Source organism: Rhinolophus sinicus, chromosome 3 (genome assembly GCF_057876585.1).
Source record: "Rhinolophus sinicus isolate RSI-liver-muscle chromosome 3, RSI-T2T, whole genome shotgun sequence".
NCBI classification, from domain to species: Eukaryota; Metazoa; Chordata; class Mammalia; order Chiroptera; family Rhinolophidae; genus Rhinolophus; species Rhinolophus sinicus.
The window spans coordinates 75,860,502-75,876,812 of NC_142503.1; the positions used below are offsets into that span (position 1 = coordinate 75,860,502).

General features: G+C 41.2%; 1 protein-coding gene, 2 long non-coding RNA genes and 1 other non-coding gene across 6 annotated transcripts in view; 2 read left to right on the forward strand and 2 right to left on the reverse strand.

The window, feature by feature from the left end:
* Positions 1-7,286, reverse strand: part of LOC141570676 (uncharacterized) — a 202,951-nt gene extending 195,665 nt beyond the window's left edge. The window contains exons 1-2 of one of the 2 annotated variants that reach the window (XR_016020709.1): positions 7,005-7,286; positions 864-960 (exon numbers count right to left, since the gene is read on the reverse strand). This is a non-coding gene — a long non-coding RNA (uncharacterized LOC141570676). The remainder of the gene's footprint in view (positions 1-863; positions 961-7,004) is intronic. The other variant, XR_016020708.1, reaches the window with a different exon arrangement.
* Positions 7,287-7,384: 98 nt separating this feature from the next.
* On the forward strand, positions 7,385-8,907 carry LOC109445414 (uncharacterized). The gene is made up of 3 exons (XR_002137040.3): positions 7,385-7,853; positions 8,313-8,382; positions 8,757-8,907. It is a non-coding gene; the product is annotated as an uncharacterized LOC109445414 (long non-coding RNA).
* LOC141570915 (small nucleolar RNA SNORA13) lies at positions 8,088-8,222 on the forward strand. Its single transcript, XR_012495357.1, has one exon. It is a non-coding gene; the product is annotated as a small nucleolar RNA SNORA13 (small nucleolar RNA).
* Positions 8,908-10,463: 1,556 nt separating the features above from the next.
* Positions 10,464-16,311, reverse strand: part of EPB41L4A (erythrocyte membrane protein band 4.1 like 4A) — a 226,423-nt gene continuing 220,575 nt past the window's right edge. For both annotated transcript variants that reach the window (XM_019727789.3, XM_019727788.3), the window contains 3 exons: positions 16,006-16,116; positions 14,932-15,013; positions 10,464-11,123 (listed from right to left, as the gene is read on the reverse strand). In XM_019727789.3, coding sequence (XP_019583348.2) covers positions 10,995-11,123; positions 14,932-15,013; positions 16,006-16,116 — 322 coding nt within the window. In that variant the 3' untranslated portion in view covers positions 10,464-10,994. The remainder of the gene's footprint in view (positions 11,124-14,931; positions 15,014-16,005; positions 16,117-16,311) is intronic.

Sequence of the window (16,311 nt, forward strand, 5' to 3'; positions counted from 1 at the left end):
ATAACATAATATAATACCAGGTTAATATAATACAATATAATATAATATAATATAATATAATATAATATAATATAATATAATATAATATAATATAATATGGGGCCTTATATTAATTTTTGCTCCAAAAGACGCATTAGAGCTGATGATCCAGCTAGGTCTTATTTTCGGGAAAACACGGTACCTACCTCAGGTGCCTGAGAGCTTAGGCTCCAGAGGGCCGTATGGGAGTTAGGAGATAAGACAGGAGGCCTGAGTGAGGTGGGAGGCAGGACTAATGACCCACGTACAAAGTTGTATGCCCTGAAAGGTAACATCGTCACAGTAAGTGAATGGGAGAGGGTAGCACCCTACAGAGAAACAATAGAGATAATAAGCCTACATATTTTTATGAAGAAGGATAAAACAGGGAAGAAAAGTTTCCTTTGAAAATTAAGAACACCAGCCCTGTGTCATGTAGGATGGGGTACATCCTATCCTATGTGGGGCAGACACGACGGACTGACAGTGCTCCCAGGTCAGCGGTGCCCCGAGTCACCGCAATACCAAACAAATCCTTTCCAGAAGAACAGACCCAAATGGTTACCACAATTTAACTTCGAAAGAACATATGTTCACAGCTAAAAAAAATAATAATCACAAACCTATGAGAAAACCGACTAGTGACAGTGAGTTGAAACAGTTAGACTCTGCCAAGTTTTGACCCATAGAATATCAAATGAGTGTGTTTAATATATTTTGAGAAATAAGAGAGCGGACATAACAAAGGGACAAAAGATACTAGCACAAATAACCTACATCTCTGAAAAACAACCAAAGAGAAATCATAGAAAAATAATTTCTAATAATTAACGTTAGAAACTCACTGTTAGGATCTGGTTCAAGATGGCAACGTAAGAGACTCTTGGCCTCACCTCCTCCCATGATACTCCAAGTTTACAGATACACATGGAACGAGTCCATCTGAAAAAAATCCAAAATTACCTAAGTGACTTCTACACATTGGGAAAATGGGGATAAAATCACACATCAAAACAGGTAGGAGAGGCTGAGAAACAATCTCGCCATAAACCCCACGCCTGGTGAACCTAACAGACATTTATAGAACATTCCATCCAAAAGCAGAGAATACACGTGCTTCTCAAGCACACATGGAACATTCTCCATGTGAGATCATGTGCTAGGCTACAAAACCAGTCTTAACAAATTTAAGAAGGTTGGAATCATATCAAGCATCTTTTCCAACCATAAGATATGAAACGAGAAATCAATTACAAGAAGAAAACTGAAAAATTCACTTAATGTGTGGAGATTAAACAACATGCTACTGAACAACCAATGGTCAAGGAAGAAACCAAAAGATAACTCAAAAAAATCGTGAGACAAATGAAAATGGAAATACAACACACCCACATTTATGCGATTCAGCAAAAAGTGTTGTAAGAGGGTAGTTCACAGCAATAAATACCTATATAAGAAATGAGAAAGATCTGAAATAAATAAAAAATGCAAACATAATCAGATAATATAGTTATGATAAAATATAGATAGATATTTAATCTTTATCCTTGGTTTCTGGCACAGAGCTCCTAAAACCCTTGGCTTTCCTAAATGAAAGGAGCATCTTTTGTTATTCATGACAAGCCCCTTTCAATCATATCTGAGTTTATGTCAATAAAGTGACTCTTGGTGGCCCCCTTGGTAGATTCAAGATGGGGCTGCTTGTCAGGGAAGCCAACCAGGTGATTAGAGAGTTGAAACTTTCAGCCCTACCCACCCCCTCCCTCCATCTCTGGGAAGGGAAGAGAAGCTAGAGATTTTGTTCAATTACCAATAGTCAATGATTTAATCACCTGTGTCTGTATAACGGAATGTCCATAAAAACTTGTAAACATTAAGGTTCAGAGGGCTTCTGGGCTGGTTAACACATCCAACTGCTGGGAGGGTGGCAAGCCCACAGAAGGCATAGAATCTCTGTGGCCAACGCCCACCTCATACCTTGCCCTATGCATCTCTTCCATTTGGTTGGTCCTGAGTTGCACCCTCTGTAATAAACTGGTAGTAGTAACTAAAATGTTTTCCTGAGTTTTGTAAGTCATTTTAGTGAATTATCAAACCTGAGCGTGGGGAGAGGGTCATGAGAACGCCCAAATTTGTAGTCAGCTGGTAGAAGTCTGGGTAGCGTGGGCACCCCATTGTAGCCGGCAAATGAAATGGAAGACAGACTTGTGGGACTGAGTCCTTAACTTGTGGGGTCTGAAGATAACTCCAGGAATTAGTGTCAGAATTGAATTATTGGACACCCAGTTCATGTTAAAGAATCAGAGAATTGGTTGGTGTGAGAGGGAAAAACTGACAATAATGAACAACTTTCTGCCAACAACTTTAAAAACATGGTGGAAATGGACACATTCTTAGGAAAGATGACTTACCAAAACTAACTGAAGAAAACATCTGAATGAAAGAAATGGAATCAGTAGTTTAAAATCCTCTGTGGGGACAGAGGAGTGCAGTTTCCAGGCTTTCAGCCTCACGCAGAAAGGTGCTGGCTCAGGTAGTAAATGGCCATCAACTGTGATCAGATGGCCATCAGCTGTGGCTAGTTGGCCATCAGCTGTAACCAGTGATATATAACTGCCATGGGTACGCTAGCAGCGGATGGTGGCTGAGCTGGCAAGCAGGGATTGCAGTTAGCACGGCGGATTGTAGCTAGCAAGTGGGGTTGGTTGGCAGAGAAGCAGACCGCAGGTTGCAGATCGTGTGGCTCCTGCTTCCTGTGTCTCCAACCCAGCCACCAGTGAGAATATGGTGTTATGACTCCCCTAACTATGGCTCTGTGGGTGTTCCTTTTTGGCTTCACAATATCCTGCATTCTTATGCGGGGAGCGGGACCAGCGACCCCGCATAACACCCTGCATGACACCCTCCCACAAAGAAAATACTAGACCCAGATAGTTTTAAAAGTGAAGTTTATTTTAAAAGTGAAAAAAACAAATTTTTTTGACATTATATTAAATTTTTCAGAGAAGAGAAATAGAGGAAAAGCTCTCCAACTAATTTCACCAAGCCAGTACAGGCATATACCACAGACCATTTTCCTGATTAATGTTTTCCAGTAAATTACCTCTTGTATTTAACATCCAACATCATACAATACATATATCTCTCAAAACAACATTTCAACTGGTATTTATGTAGGAAAATTATGTTTAGGTCCCCAAAACTCACTACAACATTTTTACCAATAACAACAACCAGGAAAAAAAACAAAAACAAACAGGTGTGGGGAATGCCTTAGAATGCATTAGAAACACAATTAGTAAAACGTCCGCATCATGCGTCAGCAAATCAAAAAGTGTACTGAATATCAATGATGGGGATTTTCCACACAAATGCTACTGGTGATAAAACAAACATTAAAGTATCATCCACAGTGTGAATCATTCTCTGACACATTTCCACAGTGCCTTTCACATTTCATATTGCCCTTTTTTTTTCTCCAGTTTTGTAGAATGAGAACCAAAAACATTGAGAAAGTGTTAAAGAACTTAGTGGAGAAGGAAGCAAAGCAAGCAGAAAGGAAATAACAATGAAAGAGAATATGTTACTGCTAACAAAGCAACTATTTGTTAAGAACTATATTGACTGGCAATCAGGAAGCAAGGTTTTGAATATTTACAGCCTCAACTGATAGTTTGTTATTTAATAAAGGTTTGTTTACTATAATTTAGTTATATTTTATGAAATTGGGTTGGGTTAACAAGTAACTCATTGTAATTTTACCACTTAAAATAAAGGGAAATAGTCTCCCAGTTAATGTTTTTGCACAGAACATGTGATTTTCAGAAACGAACTACTAGTGTTAAGTAGATATCTTTACAATTTTCACCTCAAAACTATGAAAGATGATATGAGAAAGATAACCACAGTCCCCTCTGATCCATAAACATAAATGCAATAATTCCAAACAAAAAATATTTTTCAATGACACGTTTGGTTTCTTCCAGAAATGTAAGATTGGTTCAACATTAGAAAATGTATTAATGCTATCACCTCCTTAATAAATTACATGAAAAACCCTATGCTTATTTCAATAAAGGCAGAAAAGACATTTAATAAAAGTCAACATAGATTTATGATTAAAAAAAACCTAGAAACATAAATAGAAAGAAACCTAACCCAATAAACAAACAACAGAAAAGGCAAAAGAATACCATTTGCATCATACACACATGCTAAAAGTTTAAGAGCATTCCTTTGAAGTCATGAACAAGACACGATGTCTCCCACTCTATTCAGCAGTGTTCTAGAGGTCCTAGCCTGGCCTCTCACACACACGGACACGCGTAAGAGGTGTAAAAATTACAAAGGAAGAAAGAAAGCTTCTACAGATGATATGATTGTTTAGGGAGAAAACCTCCCCAAATCTACGAATTATAAAAGGCATTAAAGTTATTTAATATCAGTTGGTTATTAAATTGGGTCCTTGGCACCCACCAAAAACAAAAGTCAACCCCATGTGGATTAAGTACTTAAACTGAAATGTTCACAGCTTATCTACAAAATCTCACATATGGTCCTGCTGACAATATTAGTGGGAGAAGGAGGAGGGTAAGAAAACACCTCACTTCTCACTCTCCATCCTTTATAGAGTGTATTAGTGTTCTCTTGCTGCCATAACAAATTAACACAAACCTAGTGGCTTAAAATAACACAAGTCTATTATCACAGCTCTGTAGGTGTGAAGTCTGTCATGGGTCTCACTGAGCTAAAACCAAGGCATCAAAAGGACTGTGTTCTTTCTGGAAACTCTAAGGGAAAATCTGCTTCTATGCTCATTTAGGTGGTTGGCAGGATCCAGTTCCATGCATTTGTAGAAATGAAATCCCTGTTTCCTTGCTGCCTGTCCCTGAGGGACATTCCCAGCTTCCAGAGGAGGCTGTCAGTACGCAAAGCTCTTCTTCCTCCATCTTCAAAGCTAGCAAGGAAGATTGGGTCCCTCTCCTGCCTCCTCTTCTGCCACGCCTCTAAGTATCCTGACTTCCTTAGCGATTTTATCTTCTAATATCATGGTCCCTAACATTAATCACATTTCCGATGCACCTTTTACTATGTAATGAAACATATTCACAGGTTCCGGGGATTAGGATATGGACATCTTTGGGAGACCATCTGCCTACCACACAGGGAAACATGTTTGCACTAATACAGTACGTAGCTTGTACATAACGCCGCAGCCCCAGCCAGCAAGGGTGCAGGGGAGACTAGGTGGAAGACAGCCCCTTTTTTCTCGTGTCCTTTCTGCTTGCCTTTGCTTAATTATTGGGTTTTCCTTACCAGGATGTGTGAGGTTGACGCAGATAGGAAAATTGAAGAATTTAGAATTGATTTCCAGGAAAATGAAGAATTTAGAAATGATTTCCTGACACCAACACTAATCCAATAATTGAAACAAATGTCACCCCTGTATCTACTCCTGAATCACCCAGAGTTTAGGAAAGCTACATAAAGGGGAGAATAGAAAAGAGGAAGGTGGGAATTCAAAGGAAAATAACAGCATATGCCCCCTTCCTTAAGAACTCAATCCAAGAAATTTGCATATCTGGGTGGCAGTGAAGGAAAGGAAAAGCCTAGCTCATGTGGAGTCATTTATTGGATATCACTATGTACTGCGCAGCGCTAGATGATTCCACAAACTTTTCTTAATTTTTTAAACTAACCTATGTGGTTCATGGGTGTAGTTATTGTGCCGTAAAGGGGGAAACGTGGGCTCAGAGAGGTGGTTATTTACCTAAGGGAACAGTGTCAGAGATGGATTTAATTAAACCTAGGTCTGCTGGCTGCTCTAGCCTAAGGAAAATTCCTCTCCCTGATTTTCCCTAGCAAGAAGACAAAATGAATGTTCGTTATAATCCCACACTATATCCTTCAGTGTCTGTAAATGACACTCTTGGGGGTGTCATCCTCCTTCCCCAAACTTTGTCTCCCCTAGATGTTAAAGTGACTTCCTAATGAAGGTCTTAGAGTTCTTTACTTTCTTGTGATCATTATACAGTTACTTTTCTGTAGGGACATTGTGCCTATTGTCCCCAGGTTGATGTTATTATTATTCAGGCTAGCCCTTGTGTGCTGACCACTGGACTACGAGCTTGAATTTTCTTTTTCTTATTTCCTCTTTTTTTTTTTAGCGGTAAGCTTCAAAGAAACAAAGAAAAGTGCTGGGATGTGGTCTTTGGATGAGTCTCTGCCAGGACTTAGAGGAGCAAGGACAGCTCGTTGTTAACCTATGTTAACTGCCTCACTGCAGTCTCTAGCCCTTCAGTGAATTACGAATTACGGTTATCAGCAAAAAGCCAATAACAATCTCTGCATTCTTTCTGCGGTAATAATTAACCAATTCTAAAATCTCAACATAAAATCCCAACTCCTTACCACAAGTACAAAGCCCCGTCTGATTTGCCCCTGCGTGTCTCTTCTGCTGCATTTTCGGTCACTCTTCACTCCTCTGGCTGCTCTCAACACATTGGTCAGCCCTGCTTTTTAGCACTTGAATTGTGACTAATCTGAATGAAATGTGCTGGAAGTATAAAATATACACCAGACTTCTAAGAGTTAGGAGGAATAAAAGAATGCAAAATATATCATTAATCATTTTACACTGATTATATGTTGAAATGACAAAATTTAGCACGTGTTGAGTGACTGTTAATTTGTTTCTTTTACTCTTTTTGAAAGGACATTTCAAAAAATTTAAACTATATTCGTGGTTCGCACTATCTATCTACAGGACTGCACTGCTCTATCAGGTTACCCTCTTTTGTTTCATTCTTGGCGCTTACACTATCTGGACTCAGTGCCCATGTGTTACCCGTTTAGTGTCTTTCTCGCCCAACTAGAGTGTCAGACAGTATCCTTGTCTGTTTCATTCATACCTGATTCCCAGGCATTGAGGACAGAGCCCGAAGCATGTAAGTACTCAATAAATATTTTTGAATGAATGACCTTACTCTTCCTCAGCTGGAGACTGTGAGCTCCGTCTGTCCTCCCCAGAACACGAGGTCTCAAGTCCTTTGGGTTACACGCGCAGCTCAGCCTTGACATTGGGAGGAGGGGTGGTTGGAGATCCACATAGGATGGAAAAAACCTCCTTTACCGCCGAAAGACCTGGGGACACAAAGGAAAGGGGGCAAAGGGGCGTAACCTCCCTCCTCGGTCCTCTTCCGCTTTAGCCCCACCGCCAATCACTGGGCACTTCGCCCTCCCGCCACACGGCGGCGTCTCCCGAGCGCGGTGGCCGATGGTACAGCCCGTTCTCCCCGCGGCCTGCGGACAGTGGGTTCTCCCAGTGATAGAAAAGCATTGTGGGAGGGTCGCGCGGCCTTTCTTACCTCCGCGCTCCCGCCGCGATGTACAGTTTCGGGGGTTCCGGGATGACCGGTGGCTTGGAGGGCGGCCGCGTGGCTTCCATCGATCTTAGCGCAGGACATGGTCGCGCGGCCGCCCTGAGCCTGGTGACGTGCCCGCTGCGGCCCGGGGCGTCCGAGGTCCCTGGGTGAACGCGTGCAGCGCGGCGGCCTGGCCTGACCTCGTCCAGGGCGTCCGTGGTACCTCAGGAGGCCCCGAAGCGGCCCGCAGTCTGCGTTCCCACGCCAGGAATTGGGGCGATCGGTTTGAGTGCATTTAAGTTTATTGGTCATCGACCGAATGCCAAGAAGCTTTTAATATAAGGATTTCTTTCGTGTGAAGGGAAAGGCCTGACTGTATAACTACCTGTGTGCCTACCCTGCAGCAGCGTGAAATAAAGTGCCATTTAAGATTTAAATCCTGACAGCTGTTCGAGGTGCAGAACTTGGCAGGTGAGTTTTCATGTTAGTGCAAACAATACGAGTTGCATTGAAGTTTTAAGATTTTAACCATTTAAAACACGTTGTGTATCAGTTTTCATTACCTTGTCGCATTTTCAATTGGAAAAAAATCTAGAGCTGGGCTTAATACATTCCCCTTCCAGCTCTAATCGAGAGAACCGTTCGTCTGCCAGTTGATGTAGGCTTCGTGCTATAGACACAGTAGTTCTTACACAATCTCCATGTCGCCTTTGTGTTGCCCATTCACTTTTGGAAACTAGTGAATGTGGTGTCAAAAAAGGCGCAAACTAAAACACTTTGCAGCCCTTTCCTGCCCTTGAAGTTGTTATCTTTGGTGTAGGAGCTGCAGAAGTAACAGCTTGTGCTTTTTTCATTAATCTGCACGTGGGATCTTGTGTCAGCCGAGGTTGTGTATAGTTTCTCTCAACGACTTAACTAATTTTTGTTCAGGTGAAAGATGGATGCTTGAAGCAGATGGATGCTGCTAGCTGAACACCTGGGAGCACGAAGGTGACCTAAGGTAGGGCGATGTTATTGAAGTTCTGTCTAAAAGCAGTTATTTCTGGGGTGCCTTCTCTGGTGGGTATTATTTTAAAGTAGGTATTAATGGATCATTAGTGCTGCTACATCTGTGATTAACAAAGTGAAGTTTACAGCAAATGGATAGCGTGTTCCAGCTTATTTTTGAAATCTTAGGATGGTTCTATGTGGAGTAGCTTAATTTAAAAACCACTTGCCATCTCAGGAGGCACTTATGTTGACATTTAAATCTGAGTTCAGAAACGCAAAACTTAATGCAATGCAGAAGTGTGTGTGGAGTTTACTATGAAGTTCTTAAGGTGTACGATACATGTAAGTACTTGCTTGTCAGATTGCGTGTTTTTTTCCTTTTAGGATGTCCTTGGTGAAGAATTTGAAAACTTGATCTTCACACAAGTTGCTTGGATCATTCAAAATGTTCAGGAGTCTGAGTATTGAAACTCCGTTTGGACAGTCCGTAAAGATAATTTAAAACCGTGGGTCTATGAATAAATACTTAAATATGCTTCTTGGCGGTTTGTGTGTTGTGTCTGCCAGACGATAGCATTCTTTCCATGAGAGATCAAAGGAAGGGTTTCTTCCTCCTCACCCAGCAACTTCAAAATTGTTAAATCGCAGCAGTTAAGTTTAATATTCAGTGCTATCAGTCACTGATAGGCTTATGAAATACAGGCTTGTGCTAAGCCCAAAGAGAAATATGTTTTCTTCCAGTGCCTCATGATGAACTCAATTAGACTATTTGTTTCTAGGTCATGTATGTCATTTTACGTTGTCACTGCTTTTTTTTGCATACCTCCAGCCTTCACTTTGCAAAGAAAGATAATGTGTTCAGGCATTGAAAAAATTTATTGAAAGCACTGAACTAGGAGCTGGGGACACAGTGGTGAGCAAAATAGTTCCCCCCTTTGGAATCTTACATGTGAATGGAGGAAATGTCATCACAAATGTAAAATTTTGTGAAACAAATCCTATGCAAGATAGAGTCTGAGCAAGTCAGAAACCTGAGAAAGCAGAGTTGAGACCAAGGGTGTCATTTCTACAAGCCGACATTGGGCGAGTGGCATGTACAGAGGCCTTGAGCTAGAAAATGATATGACCCTAAGTCCAGATTTGTGATGGCTGTAGCTGCTTTCACTCTAATGCCCTGATTTAGACCAAGAGTTTGCTTAATGAGGCATGGTAGGAGGCCATTAGGAAGCTGGGAGTCTTAAAAATTGAGGCTGAACAGGTAAGATGTCAGACCACGTAGAGCTATATTTAAAACAAGGAGAAATCTGATCACATCTGCAAGAAAATGAGTACAAGTGGGCCAATTGGAGGCAACTAATTGTCTAGGCAAGACATGACTACCTTGGATCAATGTAAAATTAGTAAAGGGATAATTAAGCTATAGAGGGCAAAGCTGACAGGACTTGGTAATAGGAGAGGGATCCAAAATGATGTTAGGTGTGTAGACCTGCACATAAGCGTAATGTCCCTAAATCCAGCTGGGGAGCAGCATTTTAAACTAATTGGTCTCTTGGTAGAACACTAGTCTAGTCCAAGCTAAGTACGTGGGCATTAAAGAACAACCTGCGGCAGAGAAGAGGGCCAAAGTGAGGTTTGAGAAACTAGTACCTAGTGAGGTGTAGGCTAGGATAAACTGCAAAGGAGGATGAGGATGACAGAAATTACATGGCAAGCACAACATTAAAGAAGCACGAAATGTTGCGAGGCAGCCTAAAAGTCAGCCTTGGGCCTTGTGATTTGGTGACGTGAAGGTGATTGTAGTGAGGTCTGCTTTCCTGGAGCCCTGGAGGAGATCATATTAGAGATGAATTGAGGACACTGGCTACAGATAATCTTTTCAAGAAACTTGGAATAGGAGAGTGATGGTAGCTGGGGAAGGATTTGTGCTTGTAAGTCAGAGAGGAAAGGTCTGAAATAGTCCTTGGGGGGCAGAGAGCCAGGCAGGCTGGAGGGACCATTTGAGGTTGAGGGTGGTATGAATTGATAAGGTGAGGTCAACCGAAATCCACACATAACCTTTTTTCTGACAACAAAAGACAAGGACACTAGAAATTAAAAGCAACACTTTCAAACGAAAAGCTTTTTACATTTGTAAATAACCAGTGGAACTTAATGCCACAAAATACAGTATTACAAAGAACATTTATATTAATATCTGCAGTCTGAAAGTGATGTGACCTCAGCCCTCGTGCGTCTGTGCACAGGCTGAGACCCACCTAGAGTTGGGAAGAACATTTGCATCCCCCTTGGTATATTGCACAGCTAGCCAGCTGCAGTCCAGGGTTCCATAACTGATCAGAAGCATCTGGTTTTGGTTGTAGACACTAGATCCTCAGTTTCCAGGAAGAAAAATAATGGCATCGAGTGAATGAATTTTTACAAGACAACTATCCTTCCAGTTACCAAATAAAAAGTCCCTTCAGCACAAATAGGCCGTAGTTAAACCTTTAAAAGAAGCAACAGACTTGATCATTTTTCTTCTGAAGAAACACTTGAAGGTCCAAGATACTTTAATAATTCACAGTTTCAAAGTAGGTGGCACACAACACCCTTCCCACCCCCGGCCCAAGCCCTTCACTGGGATCAAGTCTCTATTTTGAGGCGTGAAGCTTGGATGGTTTTTATTGTTTTTGCTGTATGTTTTCCAGCCAGATTGCTTGTAGATGTCTGAGATTTTTCTTCAATCAGGCTATCTTTAGACCCATTTCTTCTCTAGAAGAAAATATTTGAGAAAAAGTAAGATGCAGAGAAGAACATACAGCCAAGTCAGTTTTATTTATCAAATTAAGATTGTCTTACACTTAAGACATCAAGTTACAAAATTACTTAAGAAATGTCCTTATCAAAAGCTGTTCAAATAGTCCCTCTATTTAAATATTTAACTATGATAAACAATATGAAGATTGTTTAAATTTTAAATATAAAATTCATTCCAACATACATAGAAATTTTATTCATGAAGATTAGGCATAAATATCCATTCTCCCAGTTGTCATCTTCTTTGTAGTCATGCCTAAACCAGGCTCTCAGGCCTCCCGCTTTCCAAGGAGAGGCAGAAAGGTGAAAACAATAGGGTTGTGGATAATTTGTAATCTCCCCTGGTTATATTTTCAGTAGTCACTGAATGAAGCCCCCATCACTTGGGGCTAGAGCTCCCTGTCAGCTGGGTGGGGCCCCATCATGGAGAAATGAGAGCTGAGCTACCAGAGCCCAGGCCCCACAGCCAGGACTTCTGGAACTGGGTCATGTCCATCTCCCAGCCACCCCAGGTGGAGGCCCTGTGAAGGACATTAACAGTGACTTACACAGCCTTCTCCACTTAACCTTCCTGCTCTTACCTCCTACAAATAGTCTAGCCTGTCAGATCAGGCTAACAAGCAGATTTACTTCCTCCAAAGTAGATCCCCACACAAAATGAGCTACATTGTCCACAATTCTATTTTGAGATTTGGGCTAAAAATAAATCACCCTTTAAGAAGTTACCATTCATCTGTTCCTACGGCTGGCTTAATTTGTTTTACTGACATTCAAAGAAGCACTGATGGAACAATTCTAAGCATAGGGAGTATGAATCAAGATAACTTTGGAACGTGAGACATCTGTCTGGGATGGAAGATTTCTAAACCACCAGAGAGGTAGGAGGACACCAGTGCGTGTGAGTCAGCACTGGCGAAGAGAGAAATAATGTATCAGAAGTATCGCCAGTAAGGATCTGGGAGGTTATTTGAAACAAACATTACACCTTCTCTTGAGTTTGTCTAGGACTGACTGTCCCCTCTGCCTGCGAACCTTAAGGATATAAGTGAATCAAAGTCCCTAGTCCACCCCACTTGAACCAGCCTTCTGCATGAAAAGGCAAGGTGAGGTAGAGGTGGGCCAGGCCATGGCCAGAACTCGGGCACTGTGGTATAACAGGAAATGCAATTTTCCTGTTTCCATGTGTTACTCGACTCCCTTTTCCAAATGGCAACTGGATCAGTGGTTTCCTTTTGGCGCTTAGAATAAAATCCAAACTCTTCCCATGCATGGCATCTATGGCCCTGAGTTATCTGTCCTCCTTACTACGCTCAGACCACACTGGTCTTTCAGCTCCTCTAACACCCAGGCCCTGTCTGGCCTCTGCAATTTTCCCCATGCTTTCCCCTCTGCTTAAGTCAGCCTTCCACCCACTCTCACTGGCTGGCTCCGTCTTACCTGCAAAGTTTCAGCTTTATATGTCACTTTCTAAGATGGCCTCTGACCACCCTATTTACCAAAGAATGGTCCCCTGTTGATTTTCTAACTCTGACCTAATTTTTTATATTGTTTTGCCTGCCACTTTCATGTGTTGTGTGTCTAGGGCAGGAGTCAGCAAACATTTTGCTTAAAGGGCCGGATTGTGGACTACCTCCTCCTGTCCGTCACATACCCCTTTTTTAAAAAACTCTAAAAGTGTAAAAACCATTATTAGCTCCTGACTATACAGAAACTCGCAGCAGACTAGATTTAGTCCACAGGCTGTCGTGTGCGGACTTGCCCAGACCAATGCCTGTCACTCCTTAGATGTGCTCCTTAGCTATTTGTCGAGTTCAGAATCAAAGGTCTCCCAGTGACAAGCCTGGAGTTAGTGCCATTGATCAGATGATGTATGTTAGCTGTTCTTGTATATGGCAAAGTGAAAGTTATTCTTTCAACATTTAATGTGAATAATTGAAGTTTTATGAGATTCCTAAGTGATGGTTATTAATTAGGGAGTAATTGGAAAAGCAAAAATACAATAAAGTAAAATTCCTAATTATATTAAAACCACCTTAAATTTAATAGCGGGGGAAAAAAAATTCTGGAAAGATAACTGCTTATTAATCCTCACAGTAACACTAAGAGGTAGGTCATTATCTACATTGCATAGAAATTGAGGCTTAGAAATTCAATACTTTGCTCAAAGTAACGGAAGCAGTATGTGGAGACAAGCAGAAATAATGTAGGGCAGTCTCAATGCAAAGCCCTAACTACTAATATGAATACTATTGACTGGAAACAAATTGTCTGTTTAGACAACCTATTAGCTCTCCCAGATTTATGAACATGCAGAGTGCAGTGGAAGTTGGGGTTCACCACCCTGATCTTCCTTCCTGACAGGCATTCATTCCCCTAGCTGCTGAGAGGGATGGCTGCTACACCACTCAAAACTGAGCCCCTCTGCAGGAACTGCCCTCAGCTGAAGGAAGCCCCCTTGCCCAATCATGCCTCTTGCGGGGGGGCACCCTTTATCCAATGACTGCAGCCTCGTGAGTGTCAGTATGTAAAGCCCAACCCCGGTGACTCCAGGTGGGATGAGTCAGAAGGGCCATCTCAGCTCCAGAGCTCCCAGTGGAGGCTGGATGCCTCTTACTGGGACTATACTCCACAGTTCAACCCGTGGCTCTACACAAACCCCTTCGTTCCCCAACACGTGTGTTCATCCTAAAAGTGCTTTCCAATAATCAACTTCCTCCATGCAAATCTCCATCTCAGAATCTGTTTCTAGGGAACCTACCCTAAATTAACACAGGCTTTTTCTGTCCTTGCTCAAGTCATTGGCAAAAACGCATCAGGACAGAGGGCAGCACAGAATGGATTCTTAGGCTGTCCATGAACTCCTAGAATTTATATACAAAACTGTATATGTGCTTAGATGTATTTTTATGGGACAGAGATAGTAATTATAATTGGCTTTTCAAAGGGGTCGACAAGACTGAAAACCACAGCACTGCAAACAACAGGCTAACACTGATCCATTGGAAACATTAACTTGATCCACTATAAACATCAACTTCGTTTTGACAGCAGTTGTTTAACTAGACATAAATCTATCCAATGATCTTATACAGCCTACATTTTTTTCTTTTTAAAAAAATACACCATGAGAAGTGCTATCAAATGCCTTGCTGAAATACTTGCGACAGTGCTCCCCTGATAATATCCATCTAATTCAGGTGAGCGTTAAATTGATTTTGTTACAGCAGCTAGATGTCTGCCCATGTCCTTGAACTCCCTCTTAACCAGATTTTTAGAACATTTCCACAACAACAGTAATTCTCTTTGAGGGAGAAGACAGAAGTAAAACAGGATTTGAGTAATTCTGCCTGCCATCAGTTAACAATAGAAGGTCTGCCCCCTGTGAACCTGCCACTTTCTCCTTGTTTCTCTGGCTCAAAAAAATATCTGAAAGTATTTGTTTTAAATTAGTGAAGGCATTGTTTGTTTATTCTGGCTCCAAACCATCTTATGATCTCTGTTATCCTTGGCTTTTCCCCAAGCCTCAGATCACTTCAGACCTCGCACTATCTCTAGCTCTCACTGCTAACATAACTCGTCCCAGGTCATGCCCTGTCTTGGTCATGCAACCCTCCTCTTTCCTTCTCCTTCCACGTTTTGTACAAGTTCTTTTAAAATGGAGAGCCTCAGAGTAAAGTTAAGGATTCATTTCTCTACCTCCCAAAAGAACTTCCAGAAAAGTGTCATCAGTCACACACCTTCTTAAAACTCGACTATTACCAACCTGATGAACGGTGGAGCCGCCAGAGCCCTGAGCATCTGAAGAACGGGTCACGGGCAGGGGAGGTACGAGATCCGTTTTTGAACTGCAGAGAGTGAGTTTTAAAATTCAATTTGAGAATCACAATTTGAGCTGGAAGAGGGCGACAGCATGGAAAGCACGTCTTATATATTTTGTGTTCCTAATAGTGCCCACCACAGGGCTTTCCACAGAGATACTTTTAACAAGTGTTTTTGAATTAAGTCGGATAGGTTCAGTAATTTGCCCTAAATCAGAGCAAATAAATAGAAGAACCAAGAATAAAACCTAGGTATGGTTCCCATATGCTTTTTTTTACTGTAATATGTTGTATAAATGGCTGTTGGATTTGTTTCTGAAGAAACATTTATTGGCCATTTATGCTTTTTTATAAATCTATGGAACTATAGATAGCCATTACCTACCTTTTAAAAACAAAAAAAATAAACAAAACCTGGCCCATATTTCTCTCCACTGGGCTAGGCTGTCTCCCAAGTTATTAACGTTTATCAAAGTTTGAGCCTTAATTCAGAGTTTAATATTTAACGTTCGTACACAGCAATACAAAGCACATGAACTTCTAAGATTATAGTACTTTTACAAATGGATGACGAATTATTTCATTAACATATTATTTAAAATATAGTATCTATAGTGTCAAACAAGATAAGGTCAGTTTCCTCACAAGTAAAAATAACACAAAGATGCAAACTACTGTAATATGCTATTATGCAAGCTTCTCTCCAATATGGCTGCATCATTCACAATAGAATAGCTCATGTACTTTTTTCTTCTACACGTTTCAGTGCATAGCCCAGAAGTGCCATGACTCAGACTAAGTATGGTCTAGATCTGCGCTATCCAATATGGTAGCCACACATGGCTACTTCAATTTAAATTAATTAAAGTTAATAGTATTCAATTTTTAGCTTCTTGGTCACACTAGCTACACTTCCAATATTTAATAACCACAGATATTTCCATCATTGGAGGAAGTTCTATTGGATTGTATGGTTCTGAAGCCACGAGGGTGATGATGTACTCAGGTTTGGTACTTACTTCACTTCTGAGAGAACAGATCGCTCTCCATCTGAACACTGGGACCGGCGATACTGGCGGTAACTTCGCGGCGAATGAGAATGCCTGATGCGGATTGGGTCACCTTGAGTCCTGAACAACCATAAGTCAGAACAGGATAATTCTTTAATATTGATTCCACAAGGGACTAATAATGACTTTGAGAGCTTTAAAAAGAACTTGACCCCTCTGGGTTTGGAAATCCTATGTGGCTTAAATTTCACAAGTTAACAATAGAGAAATGCTCCTTCGACCATACATGAAAATGAAACTCTCTATAGTATTTGT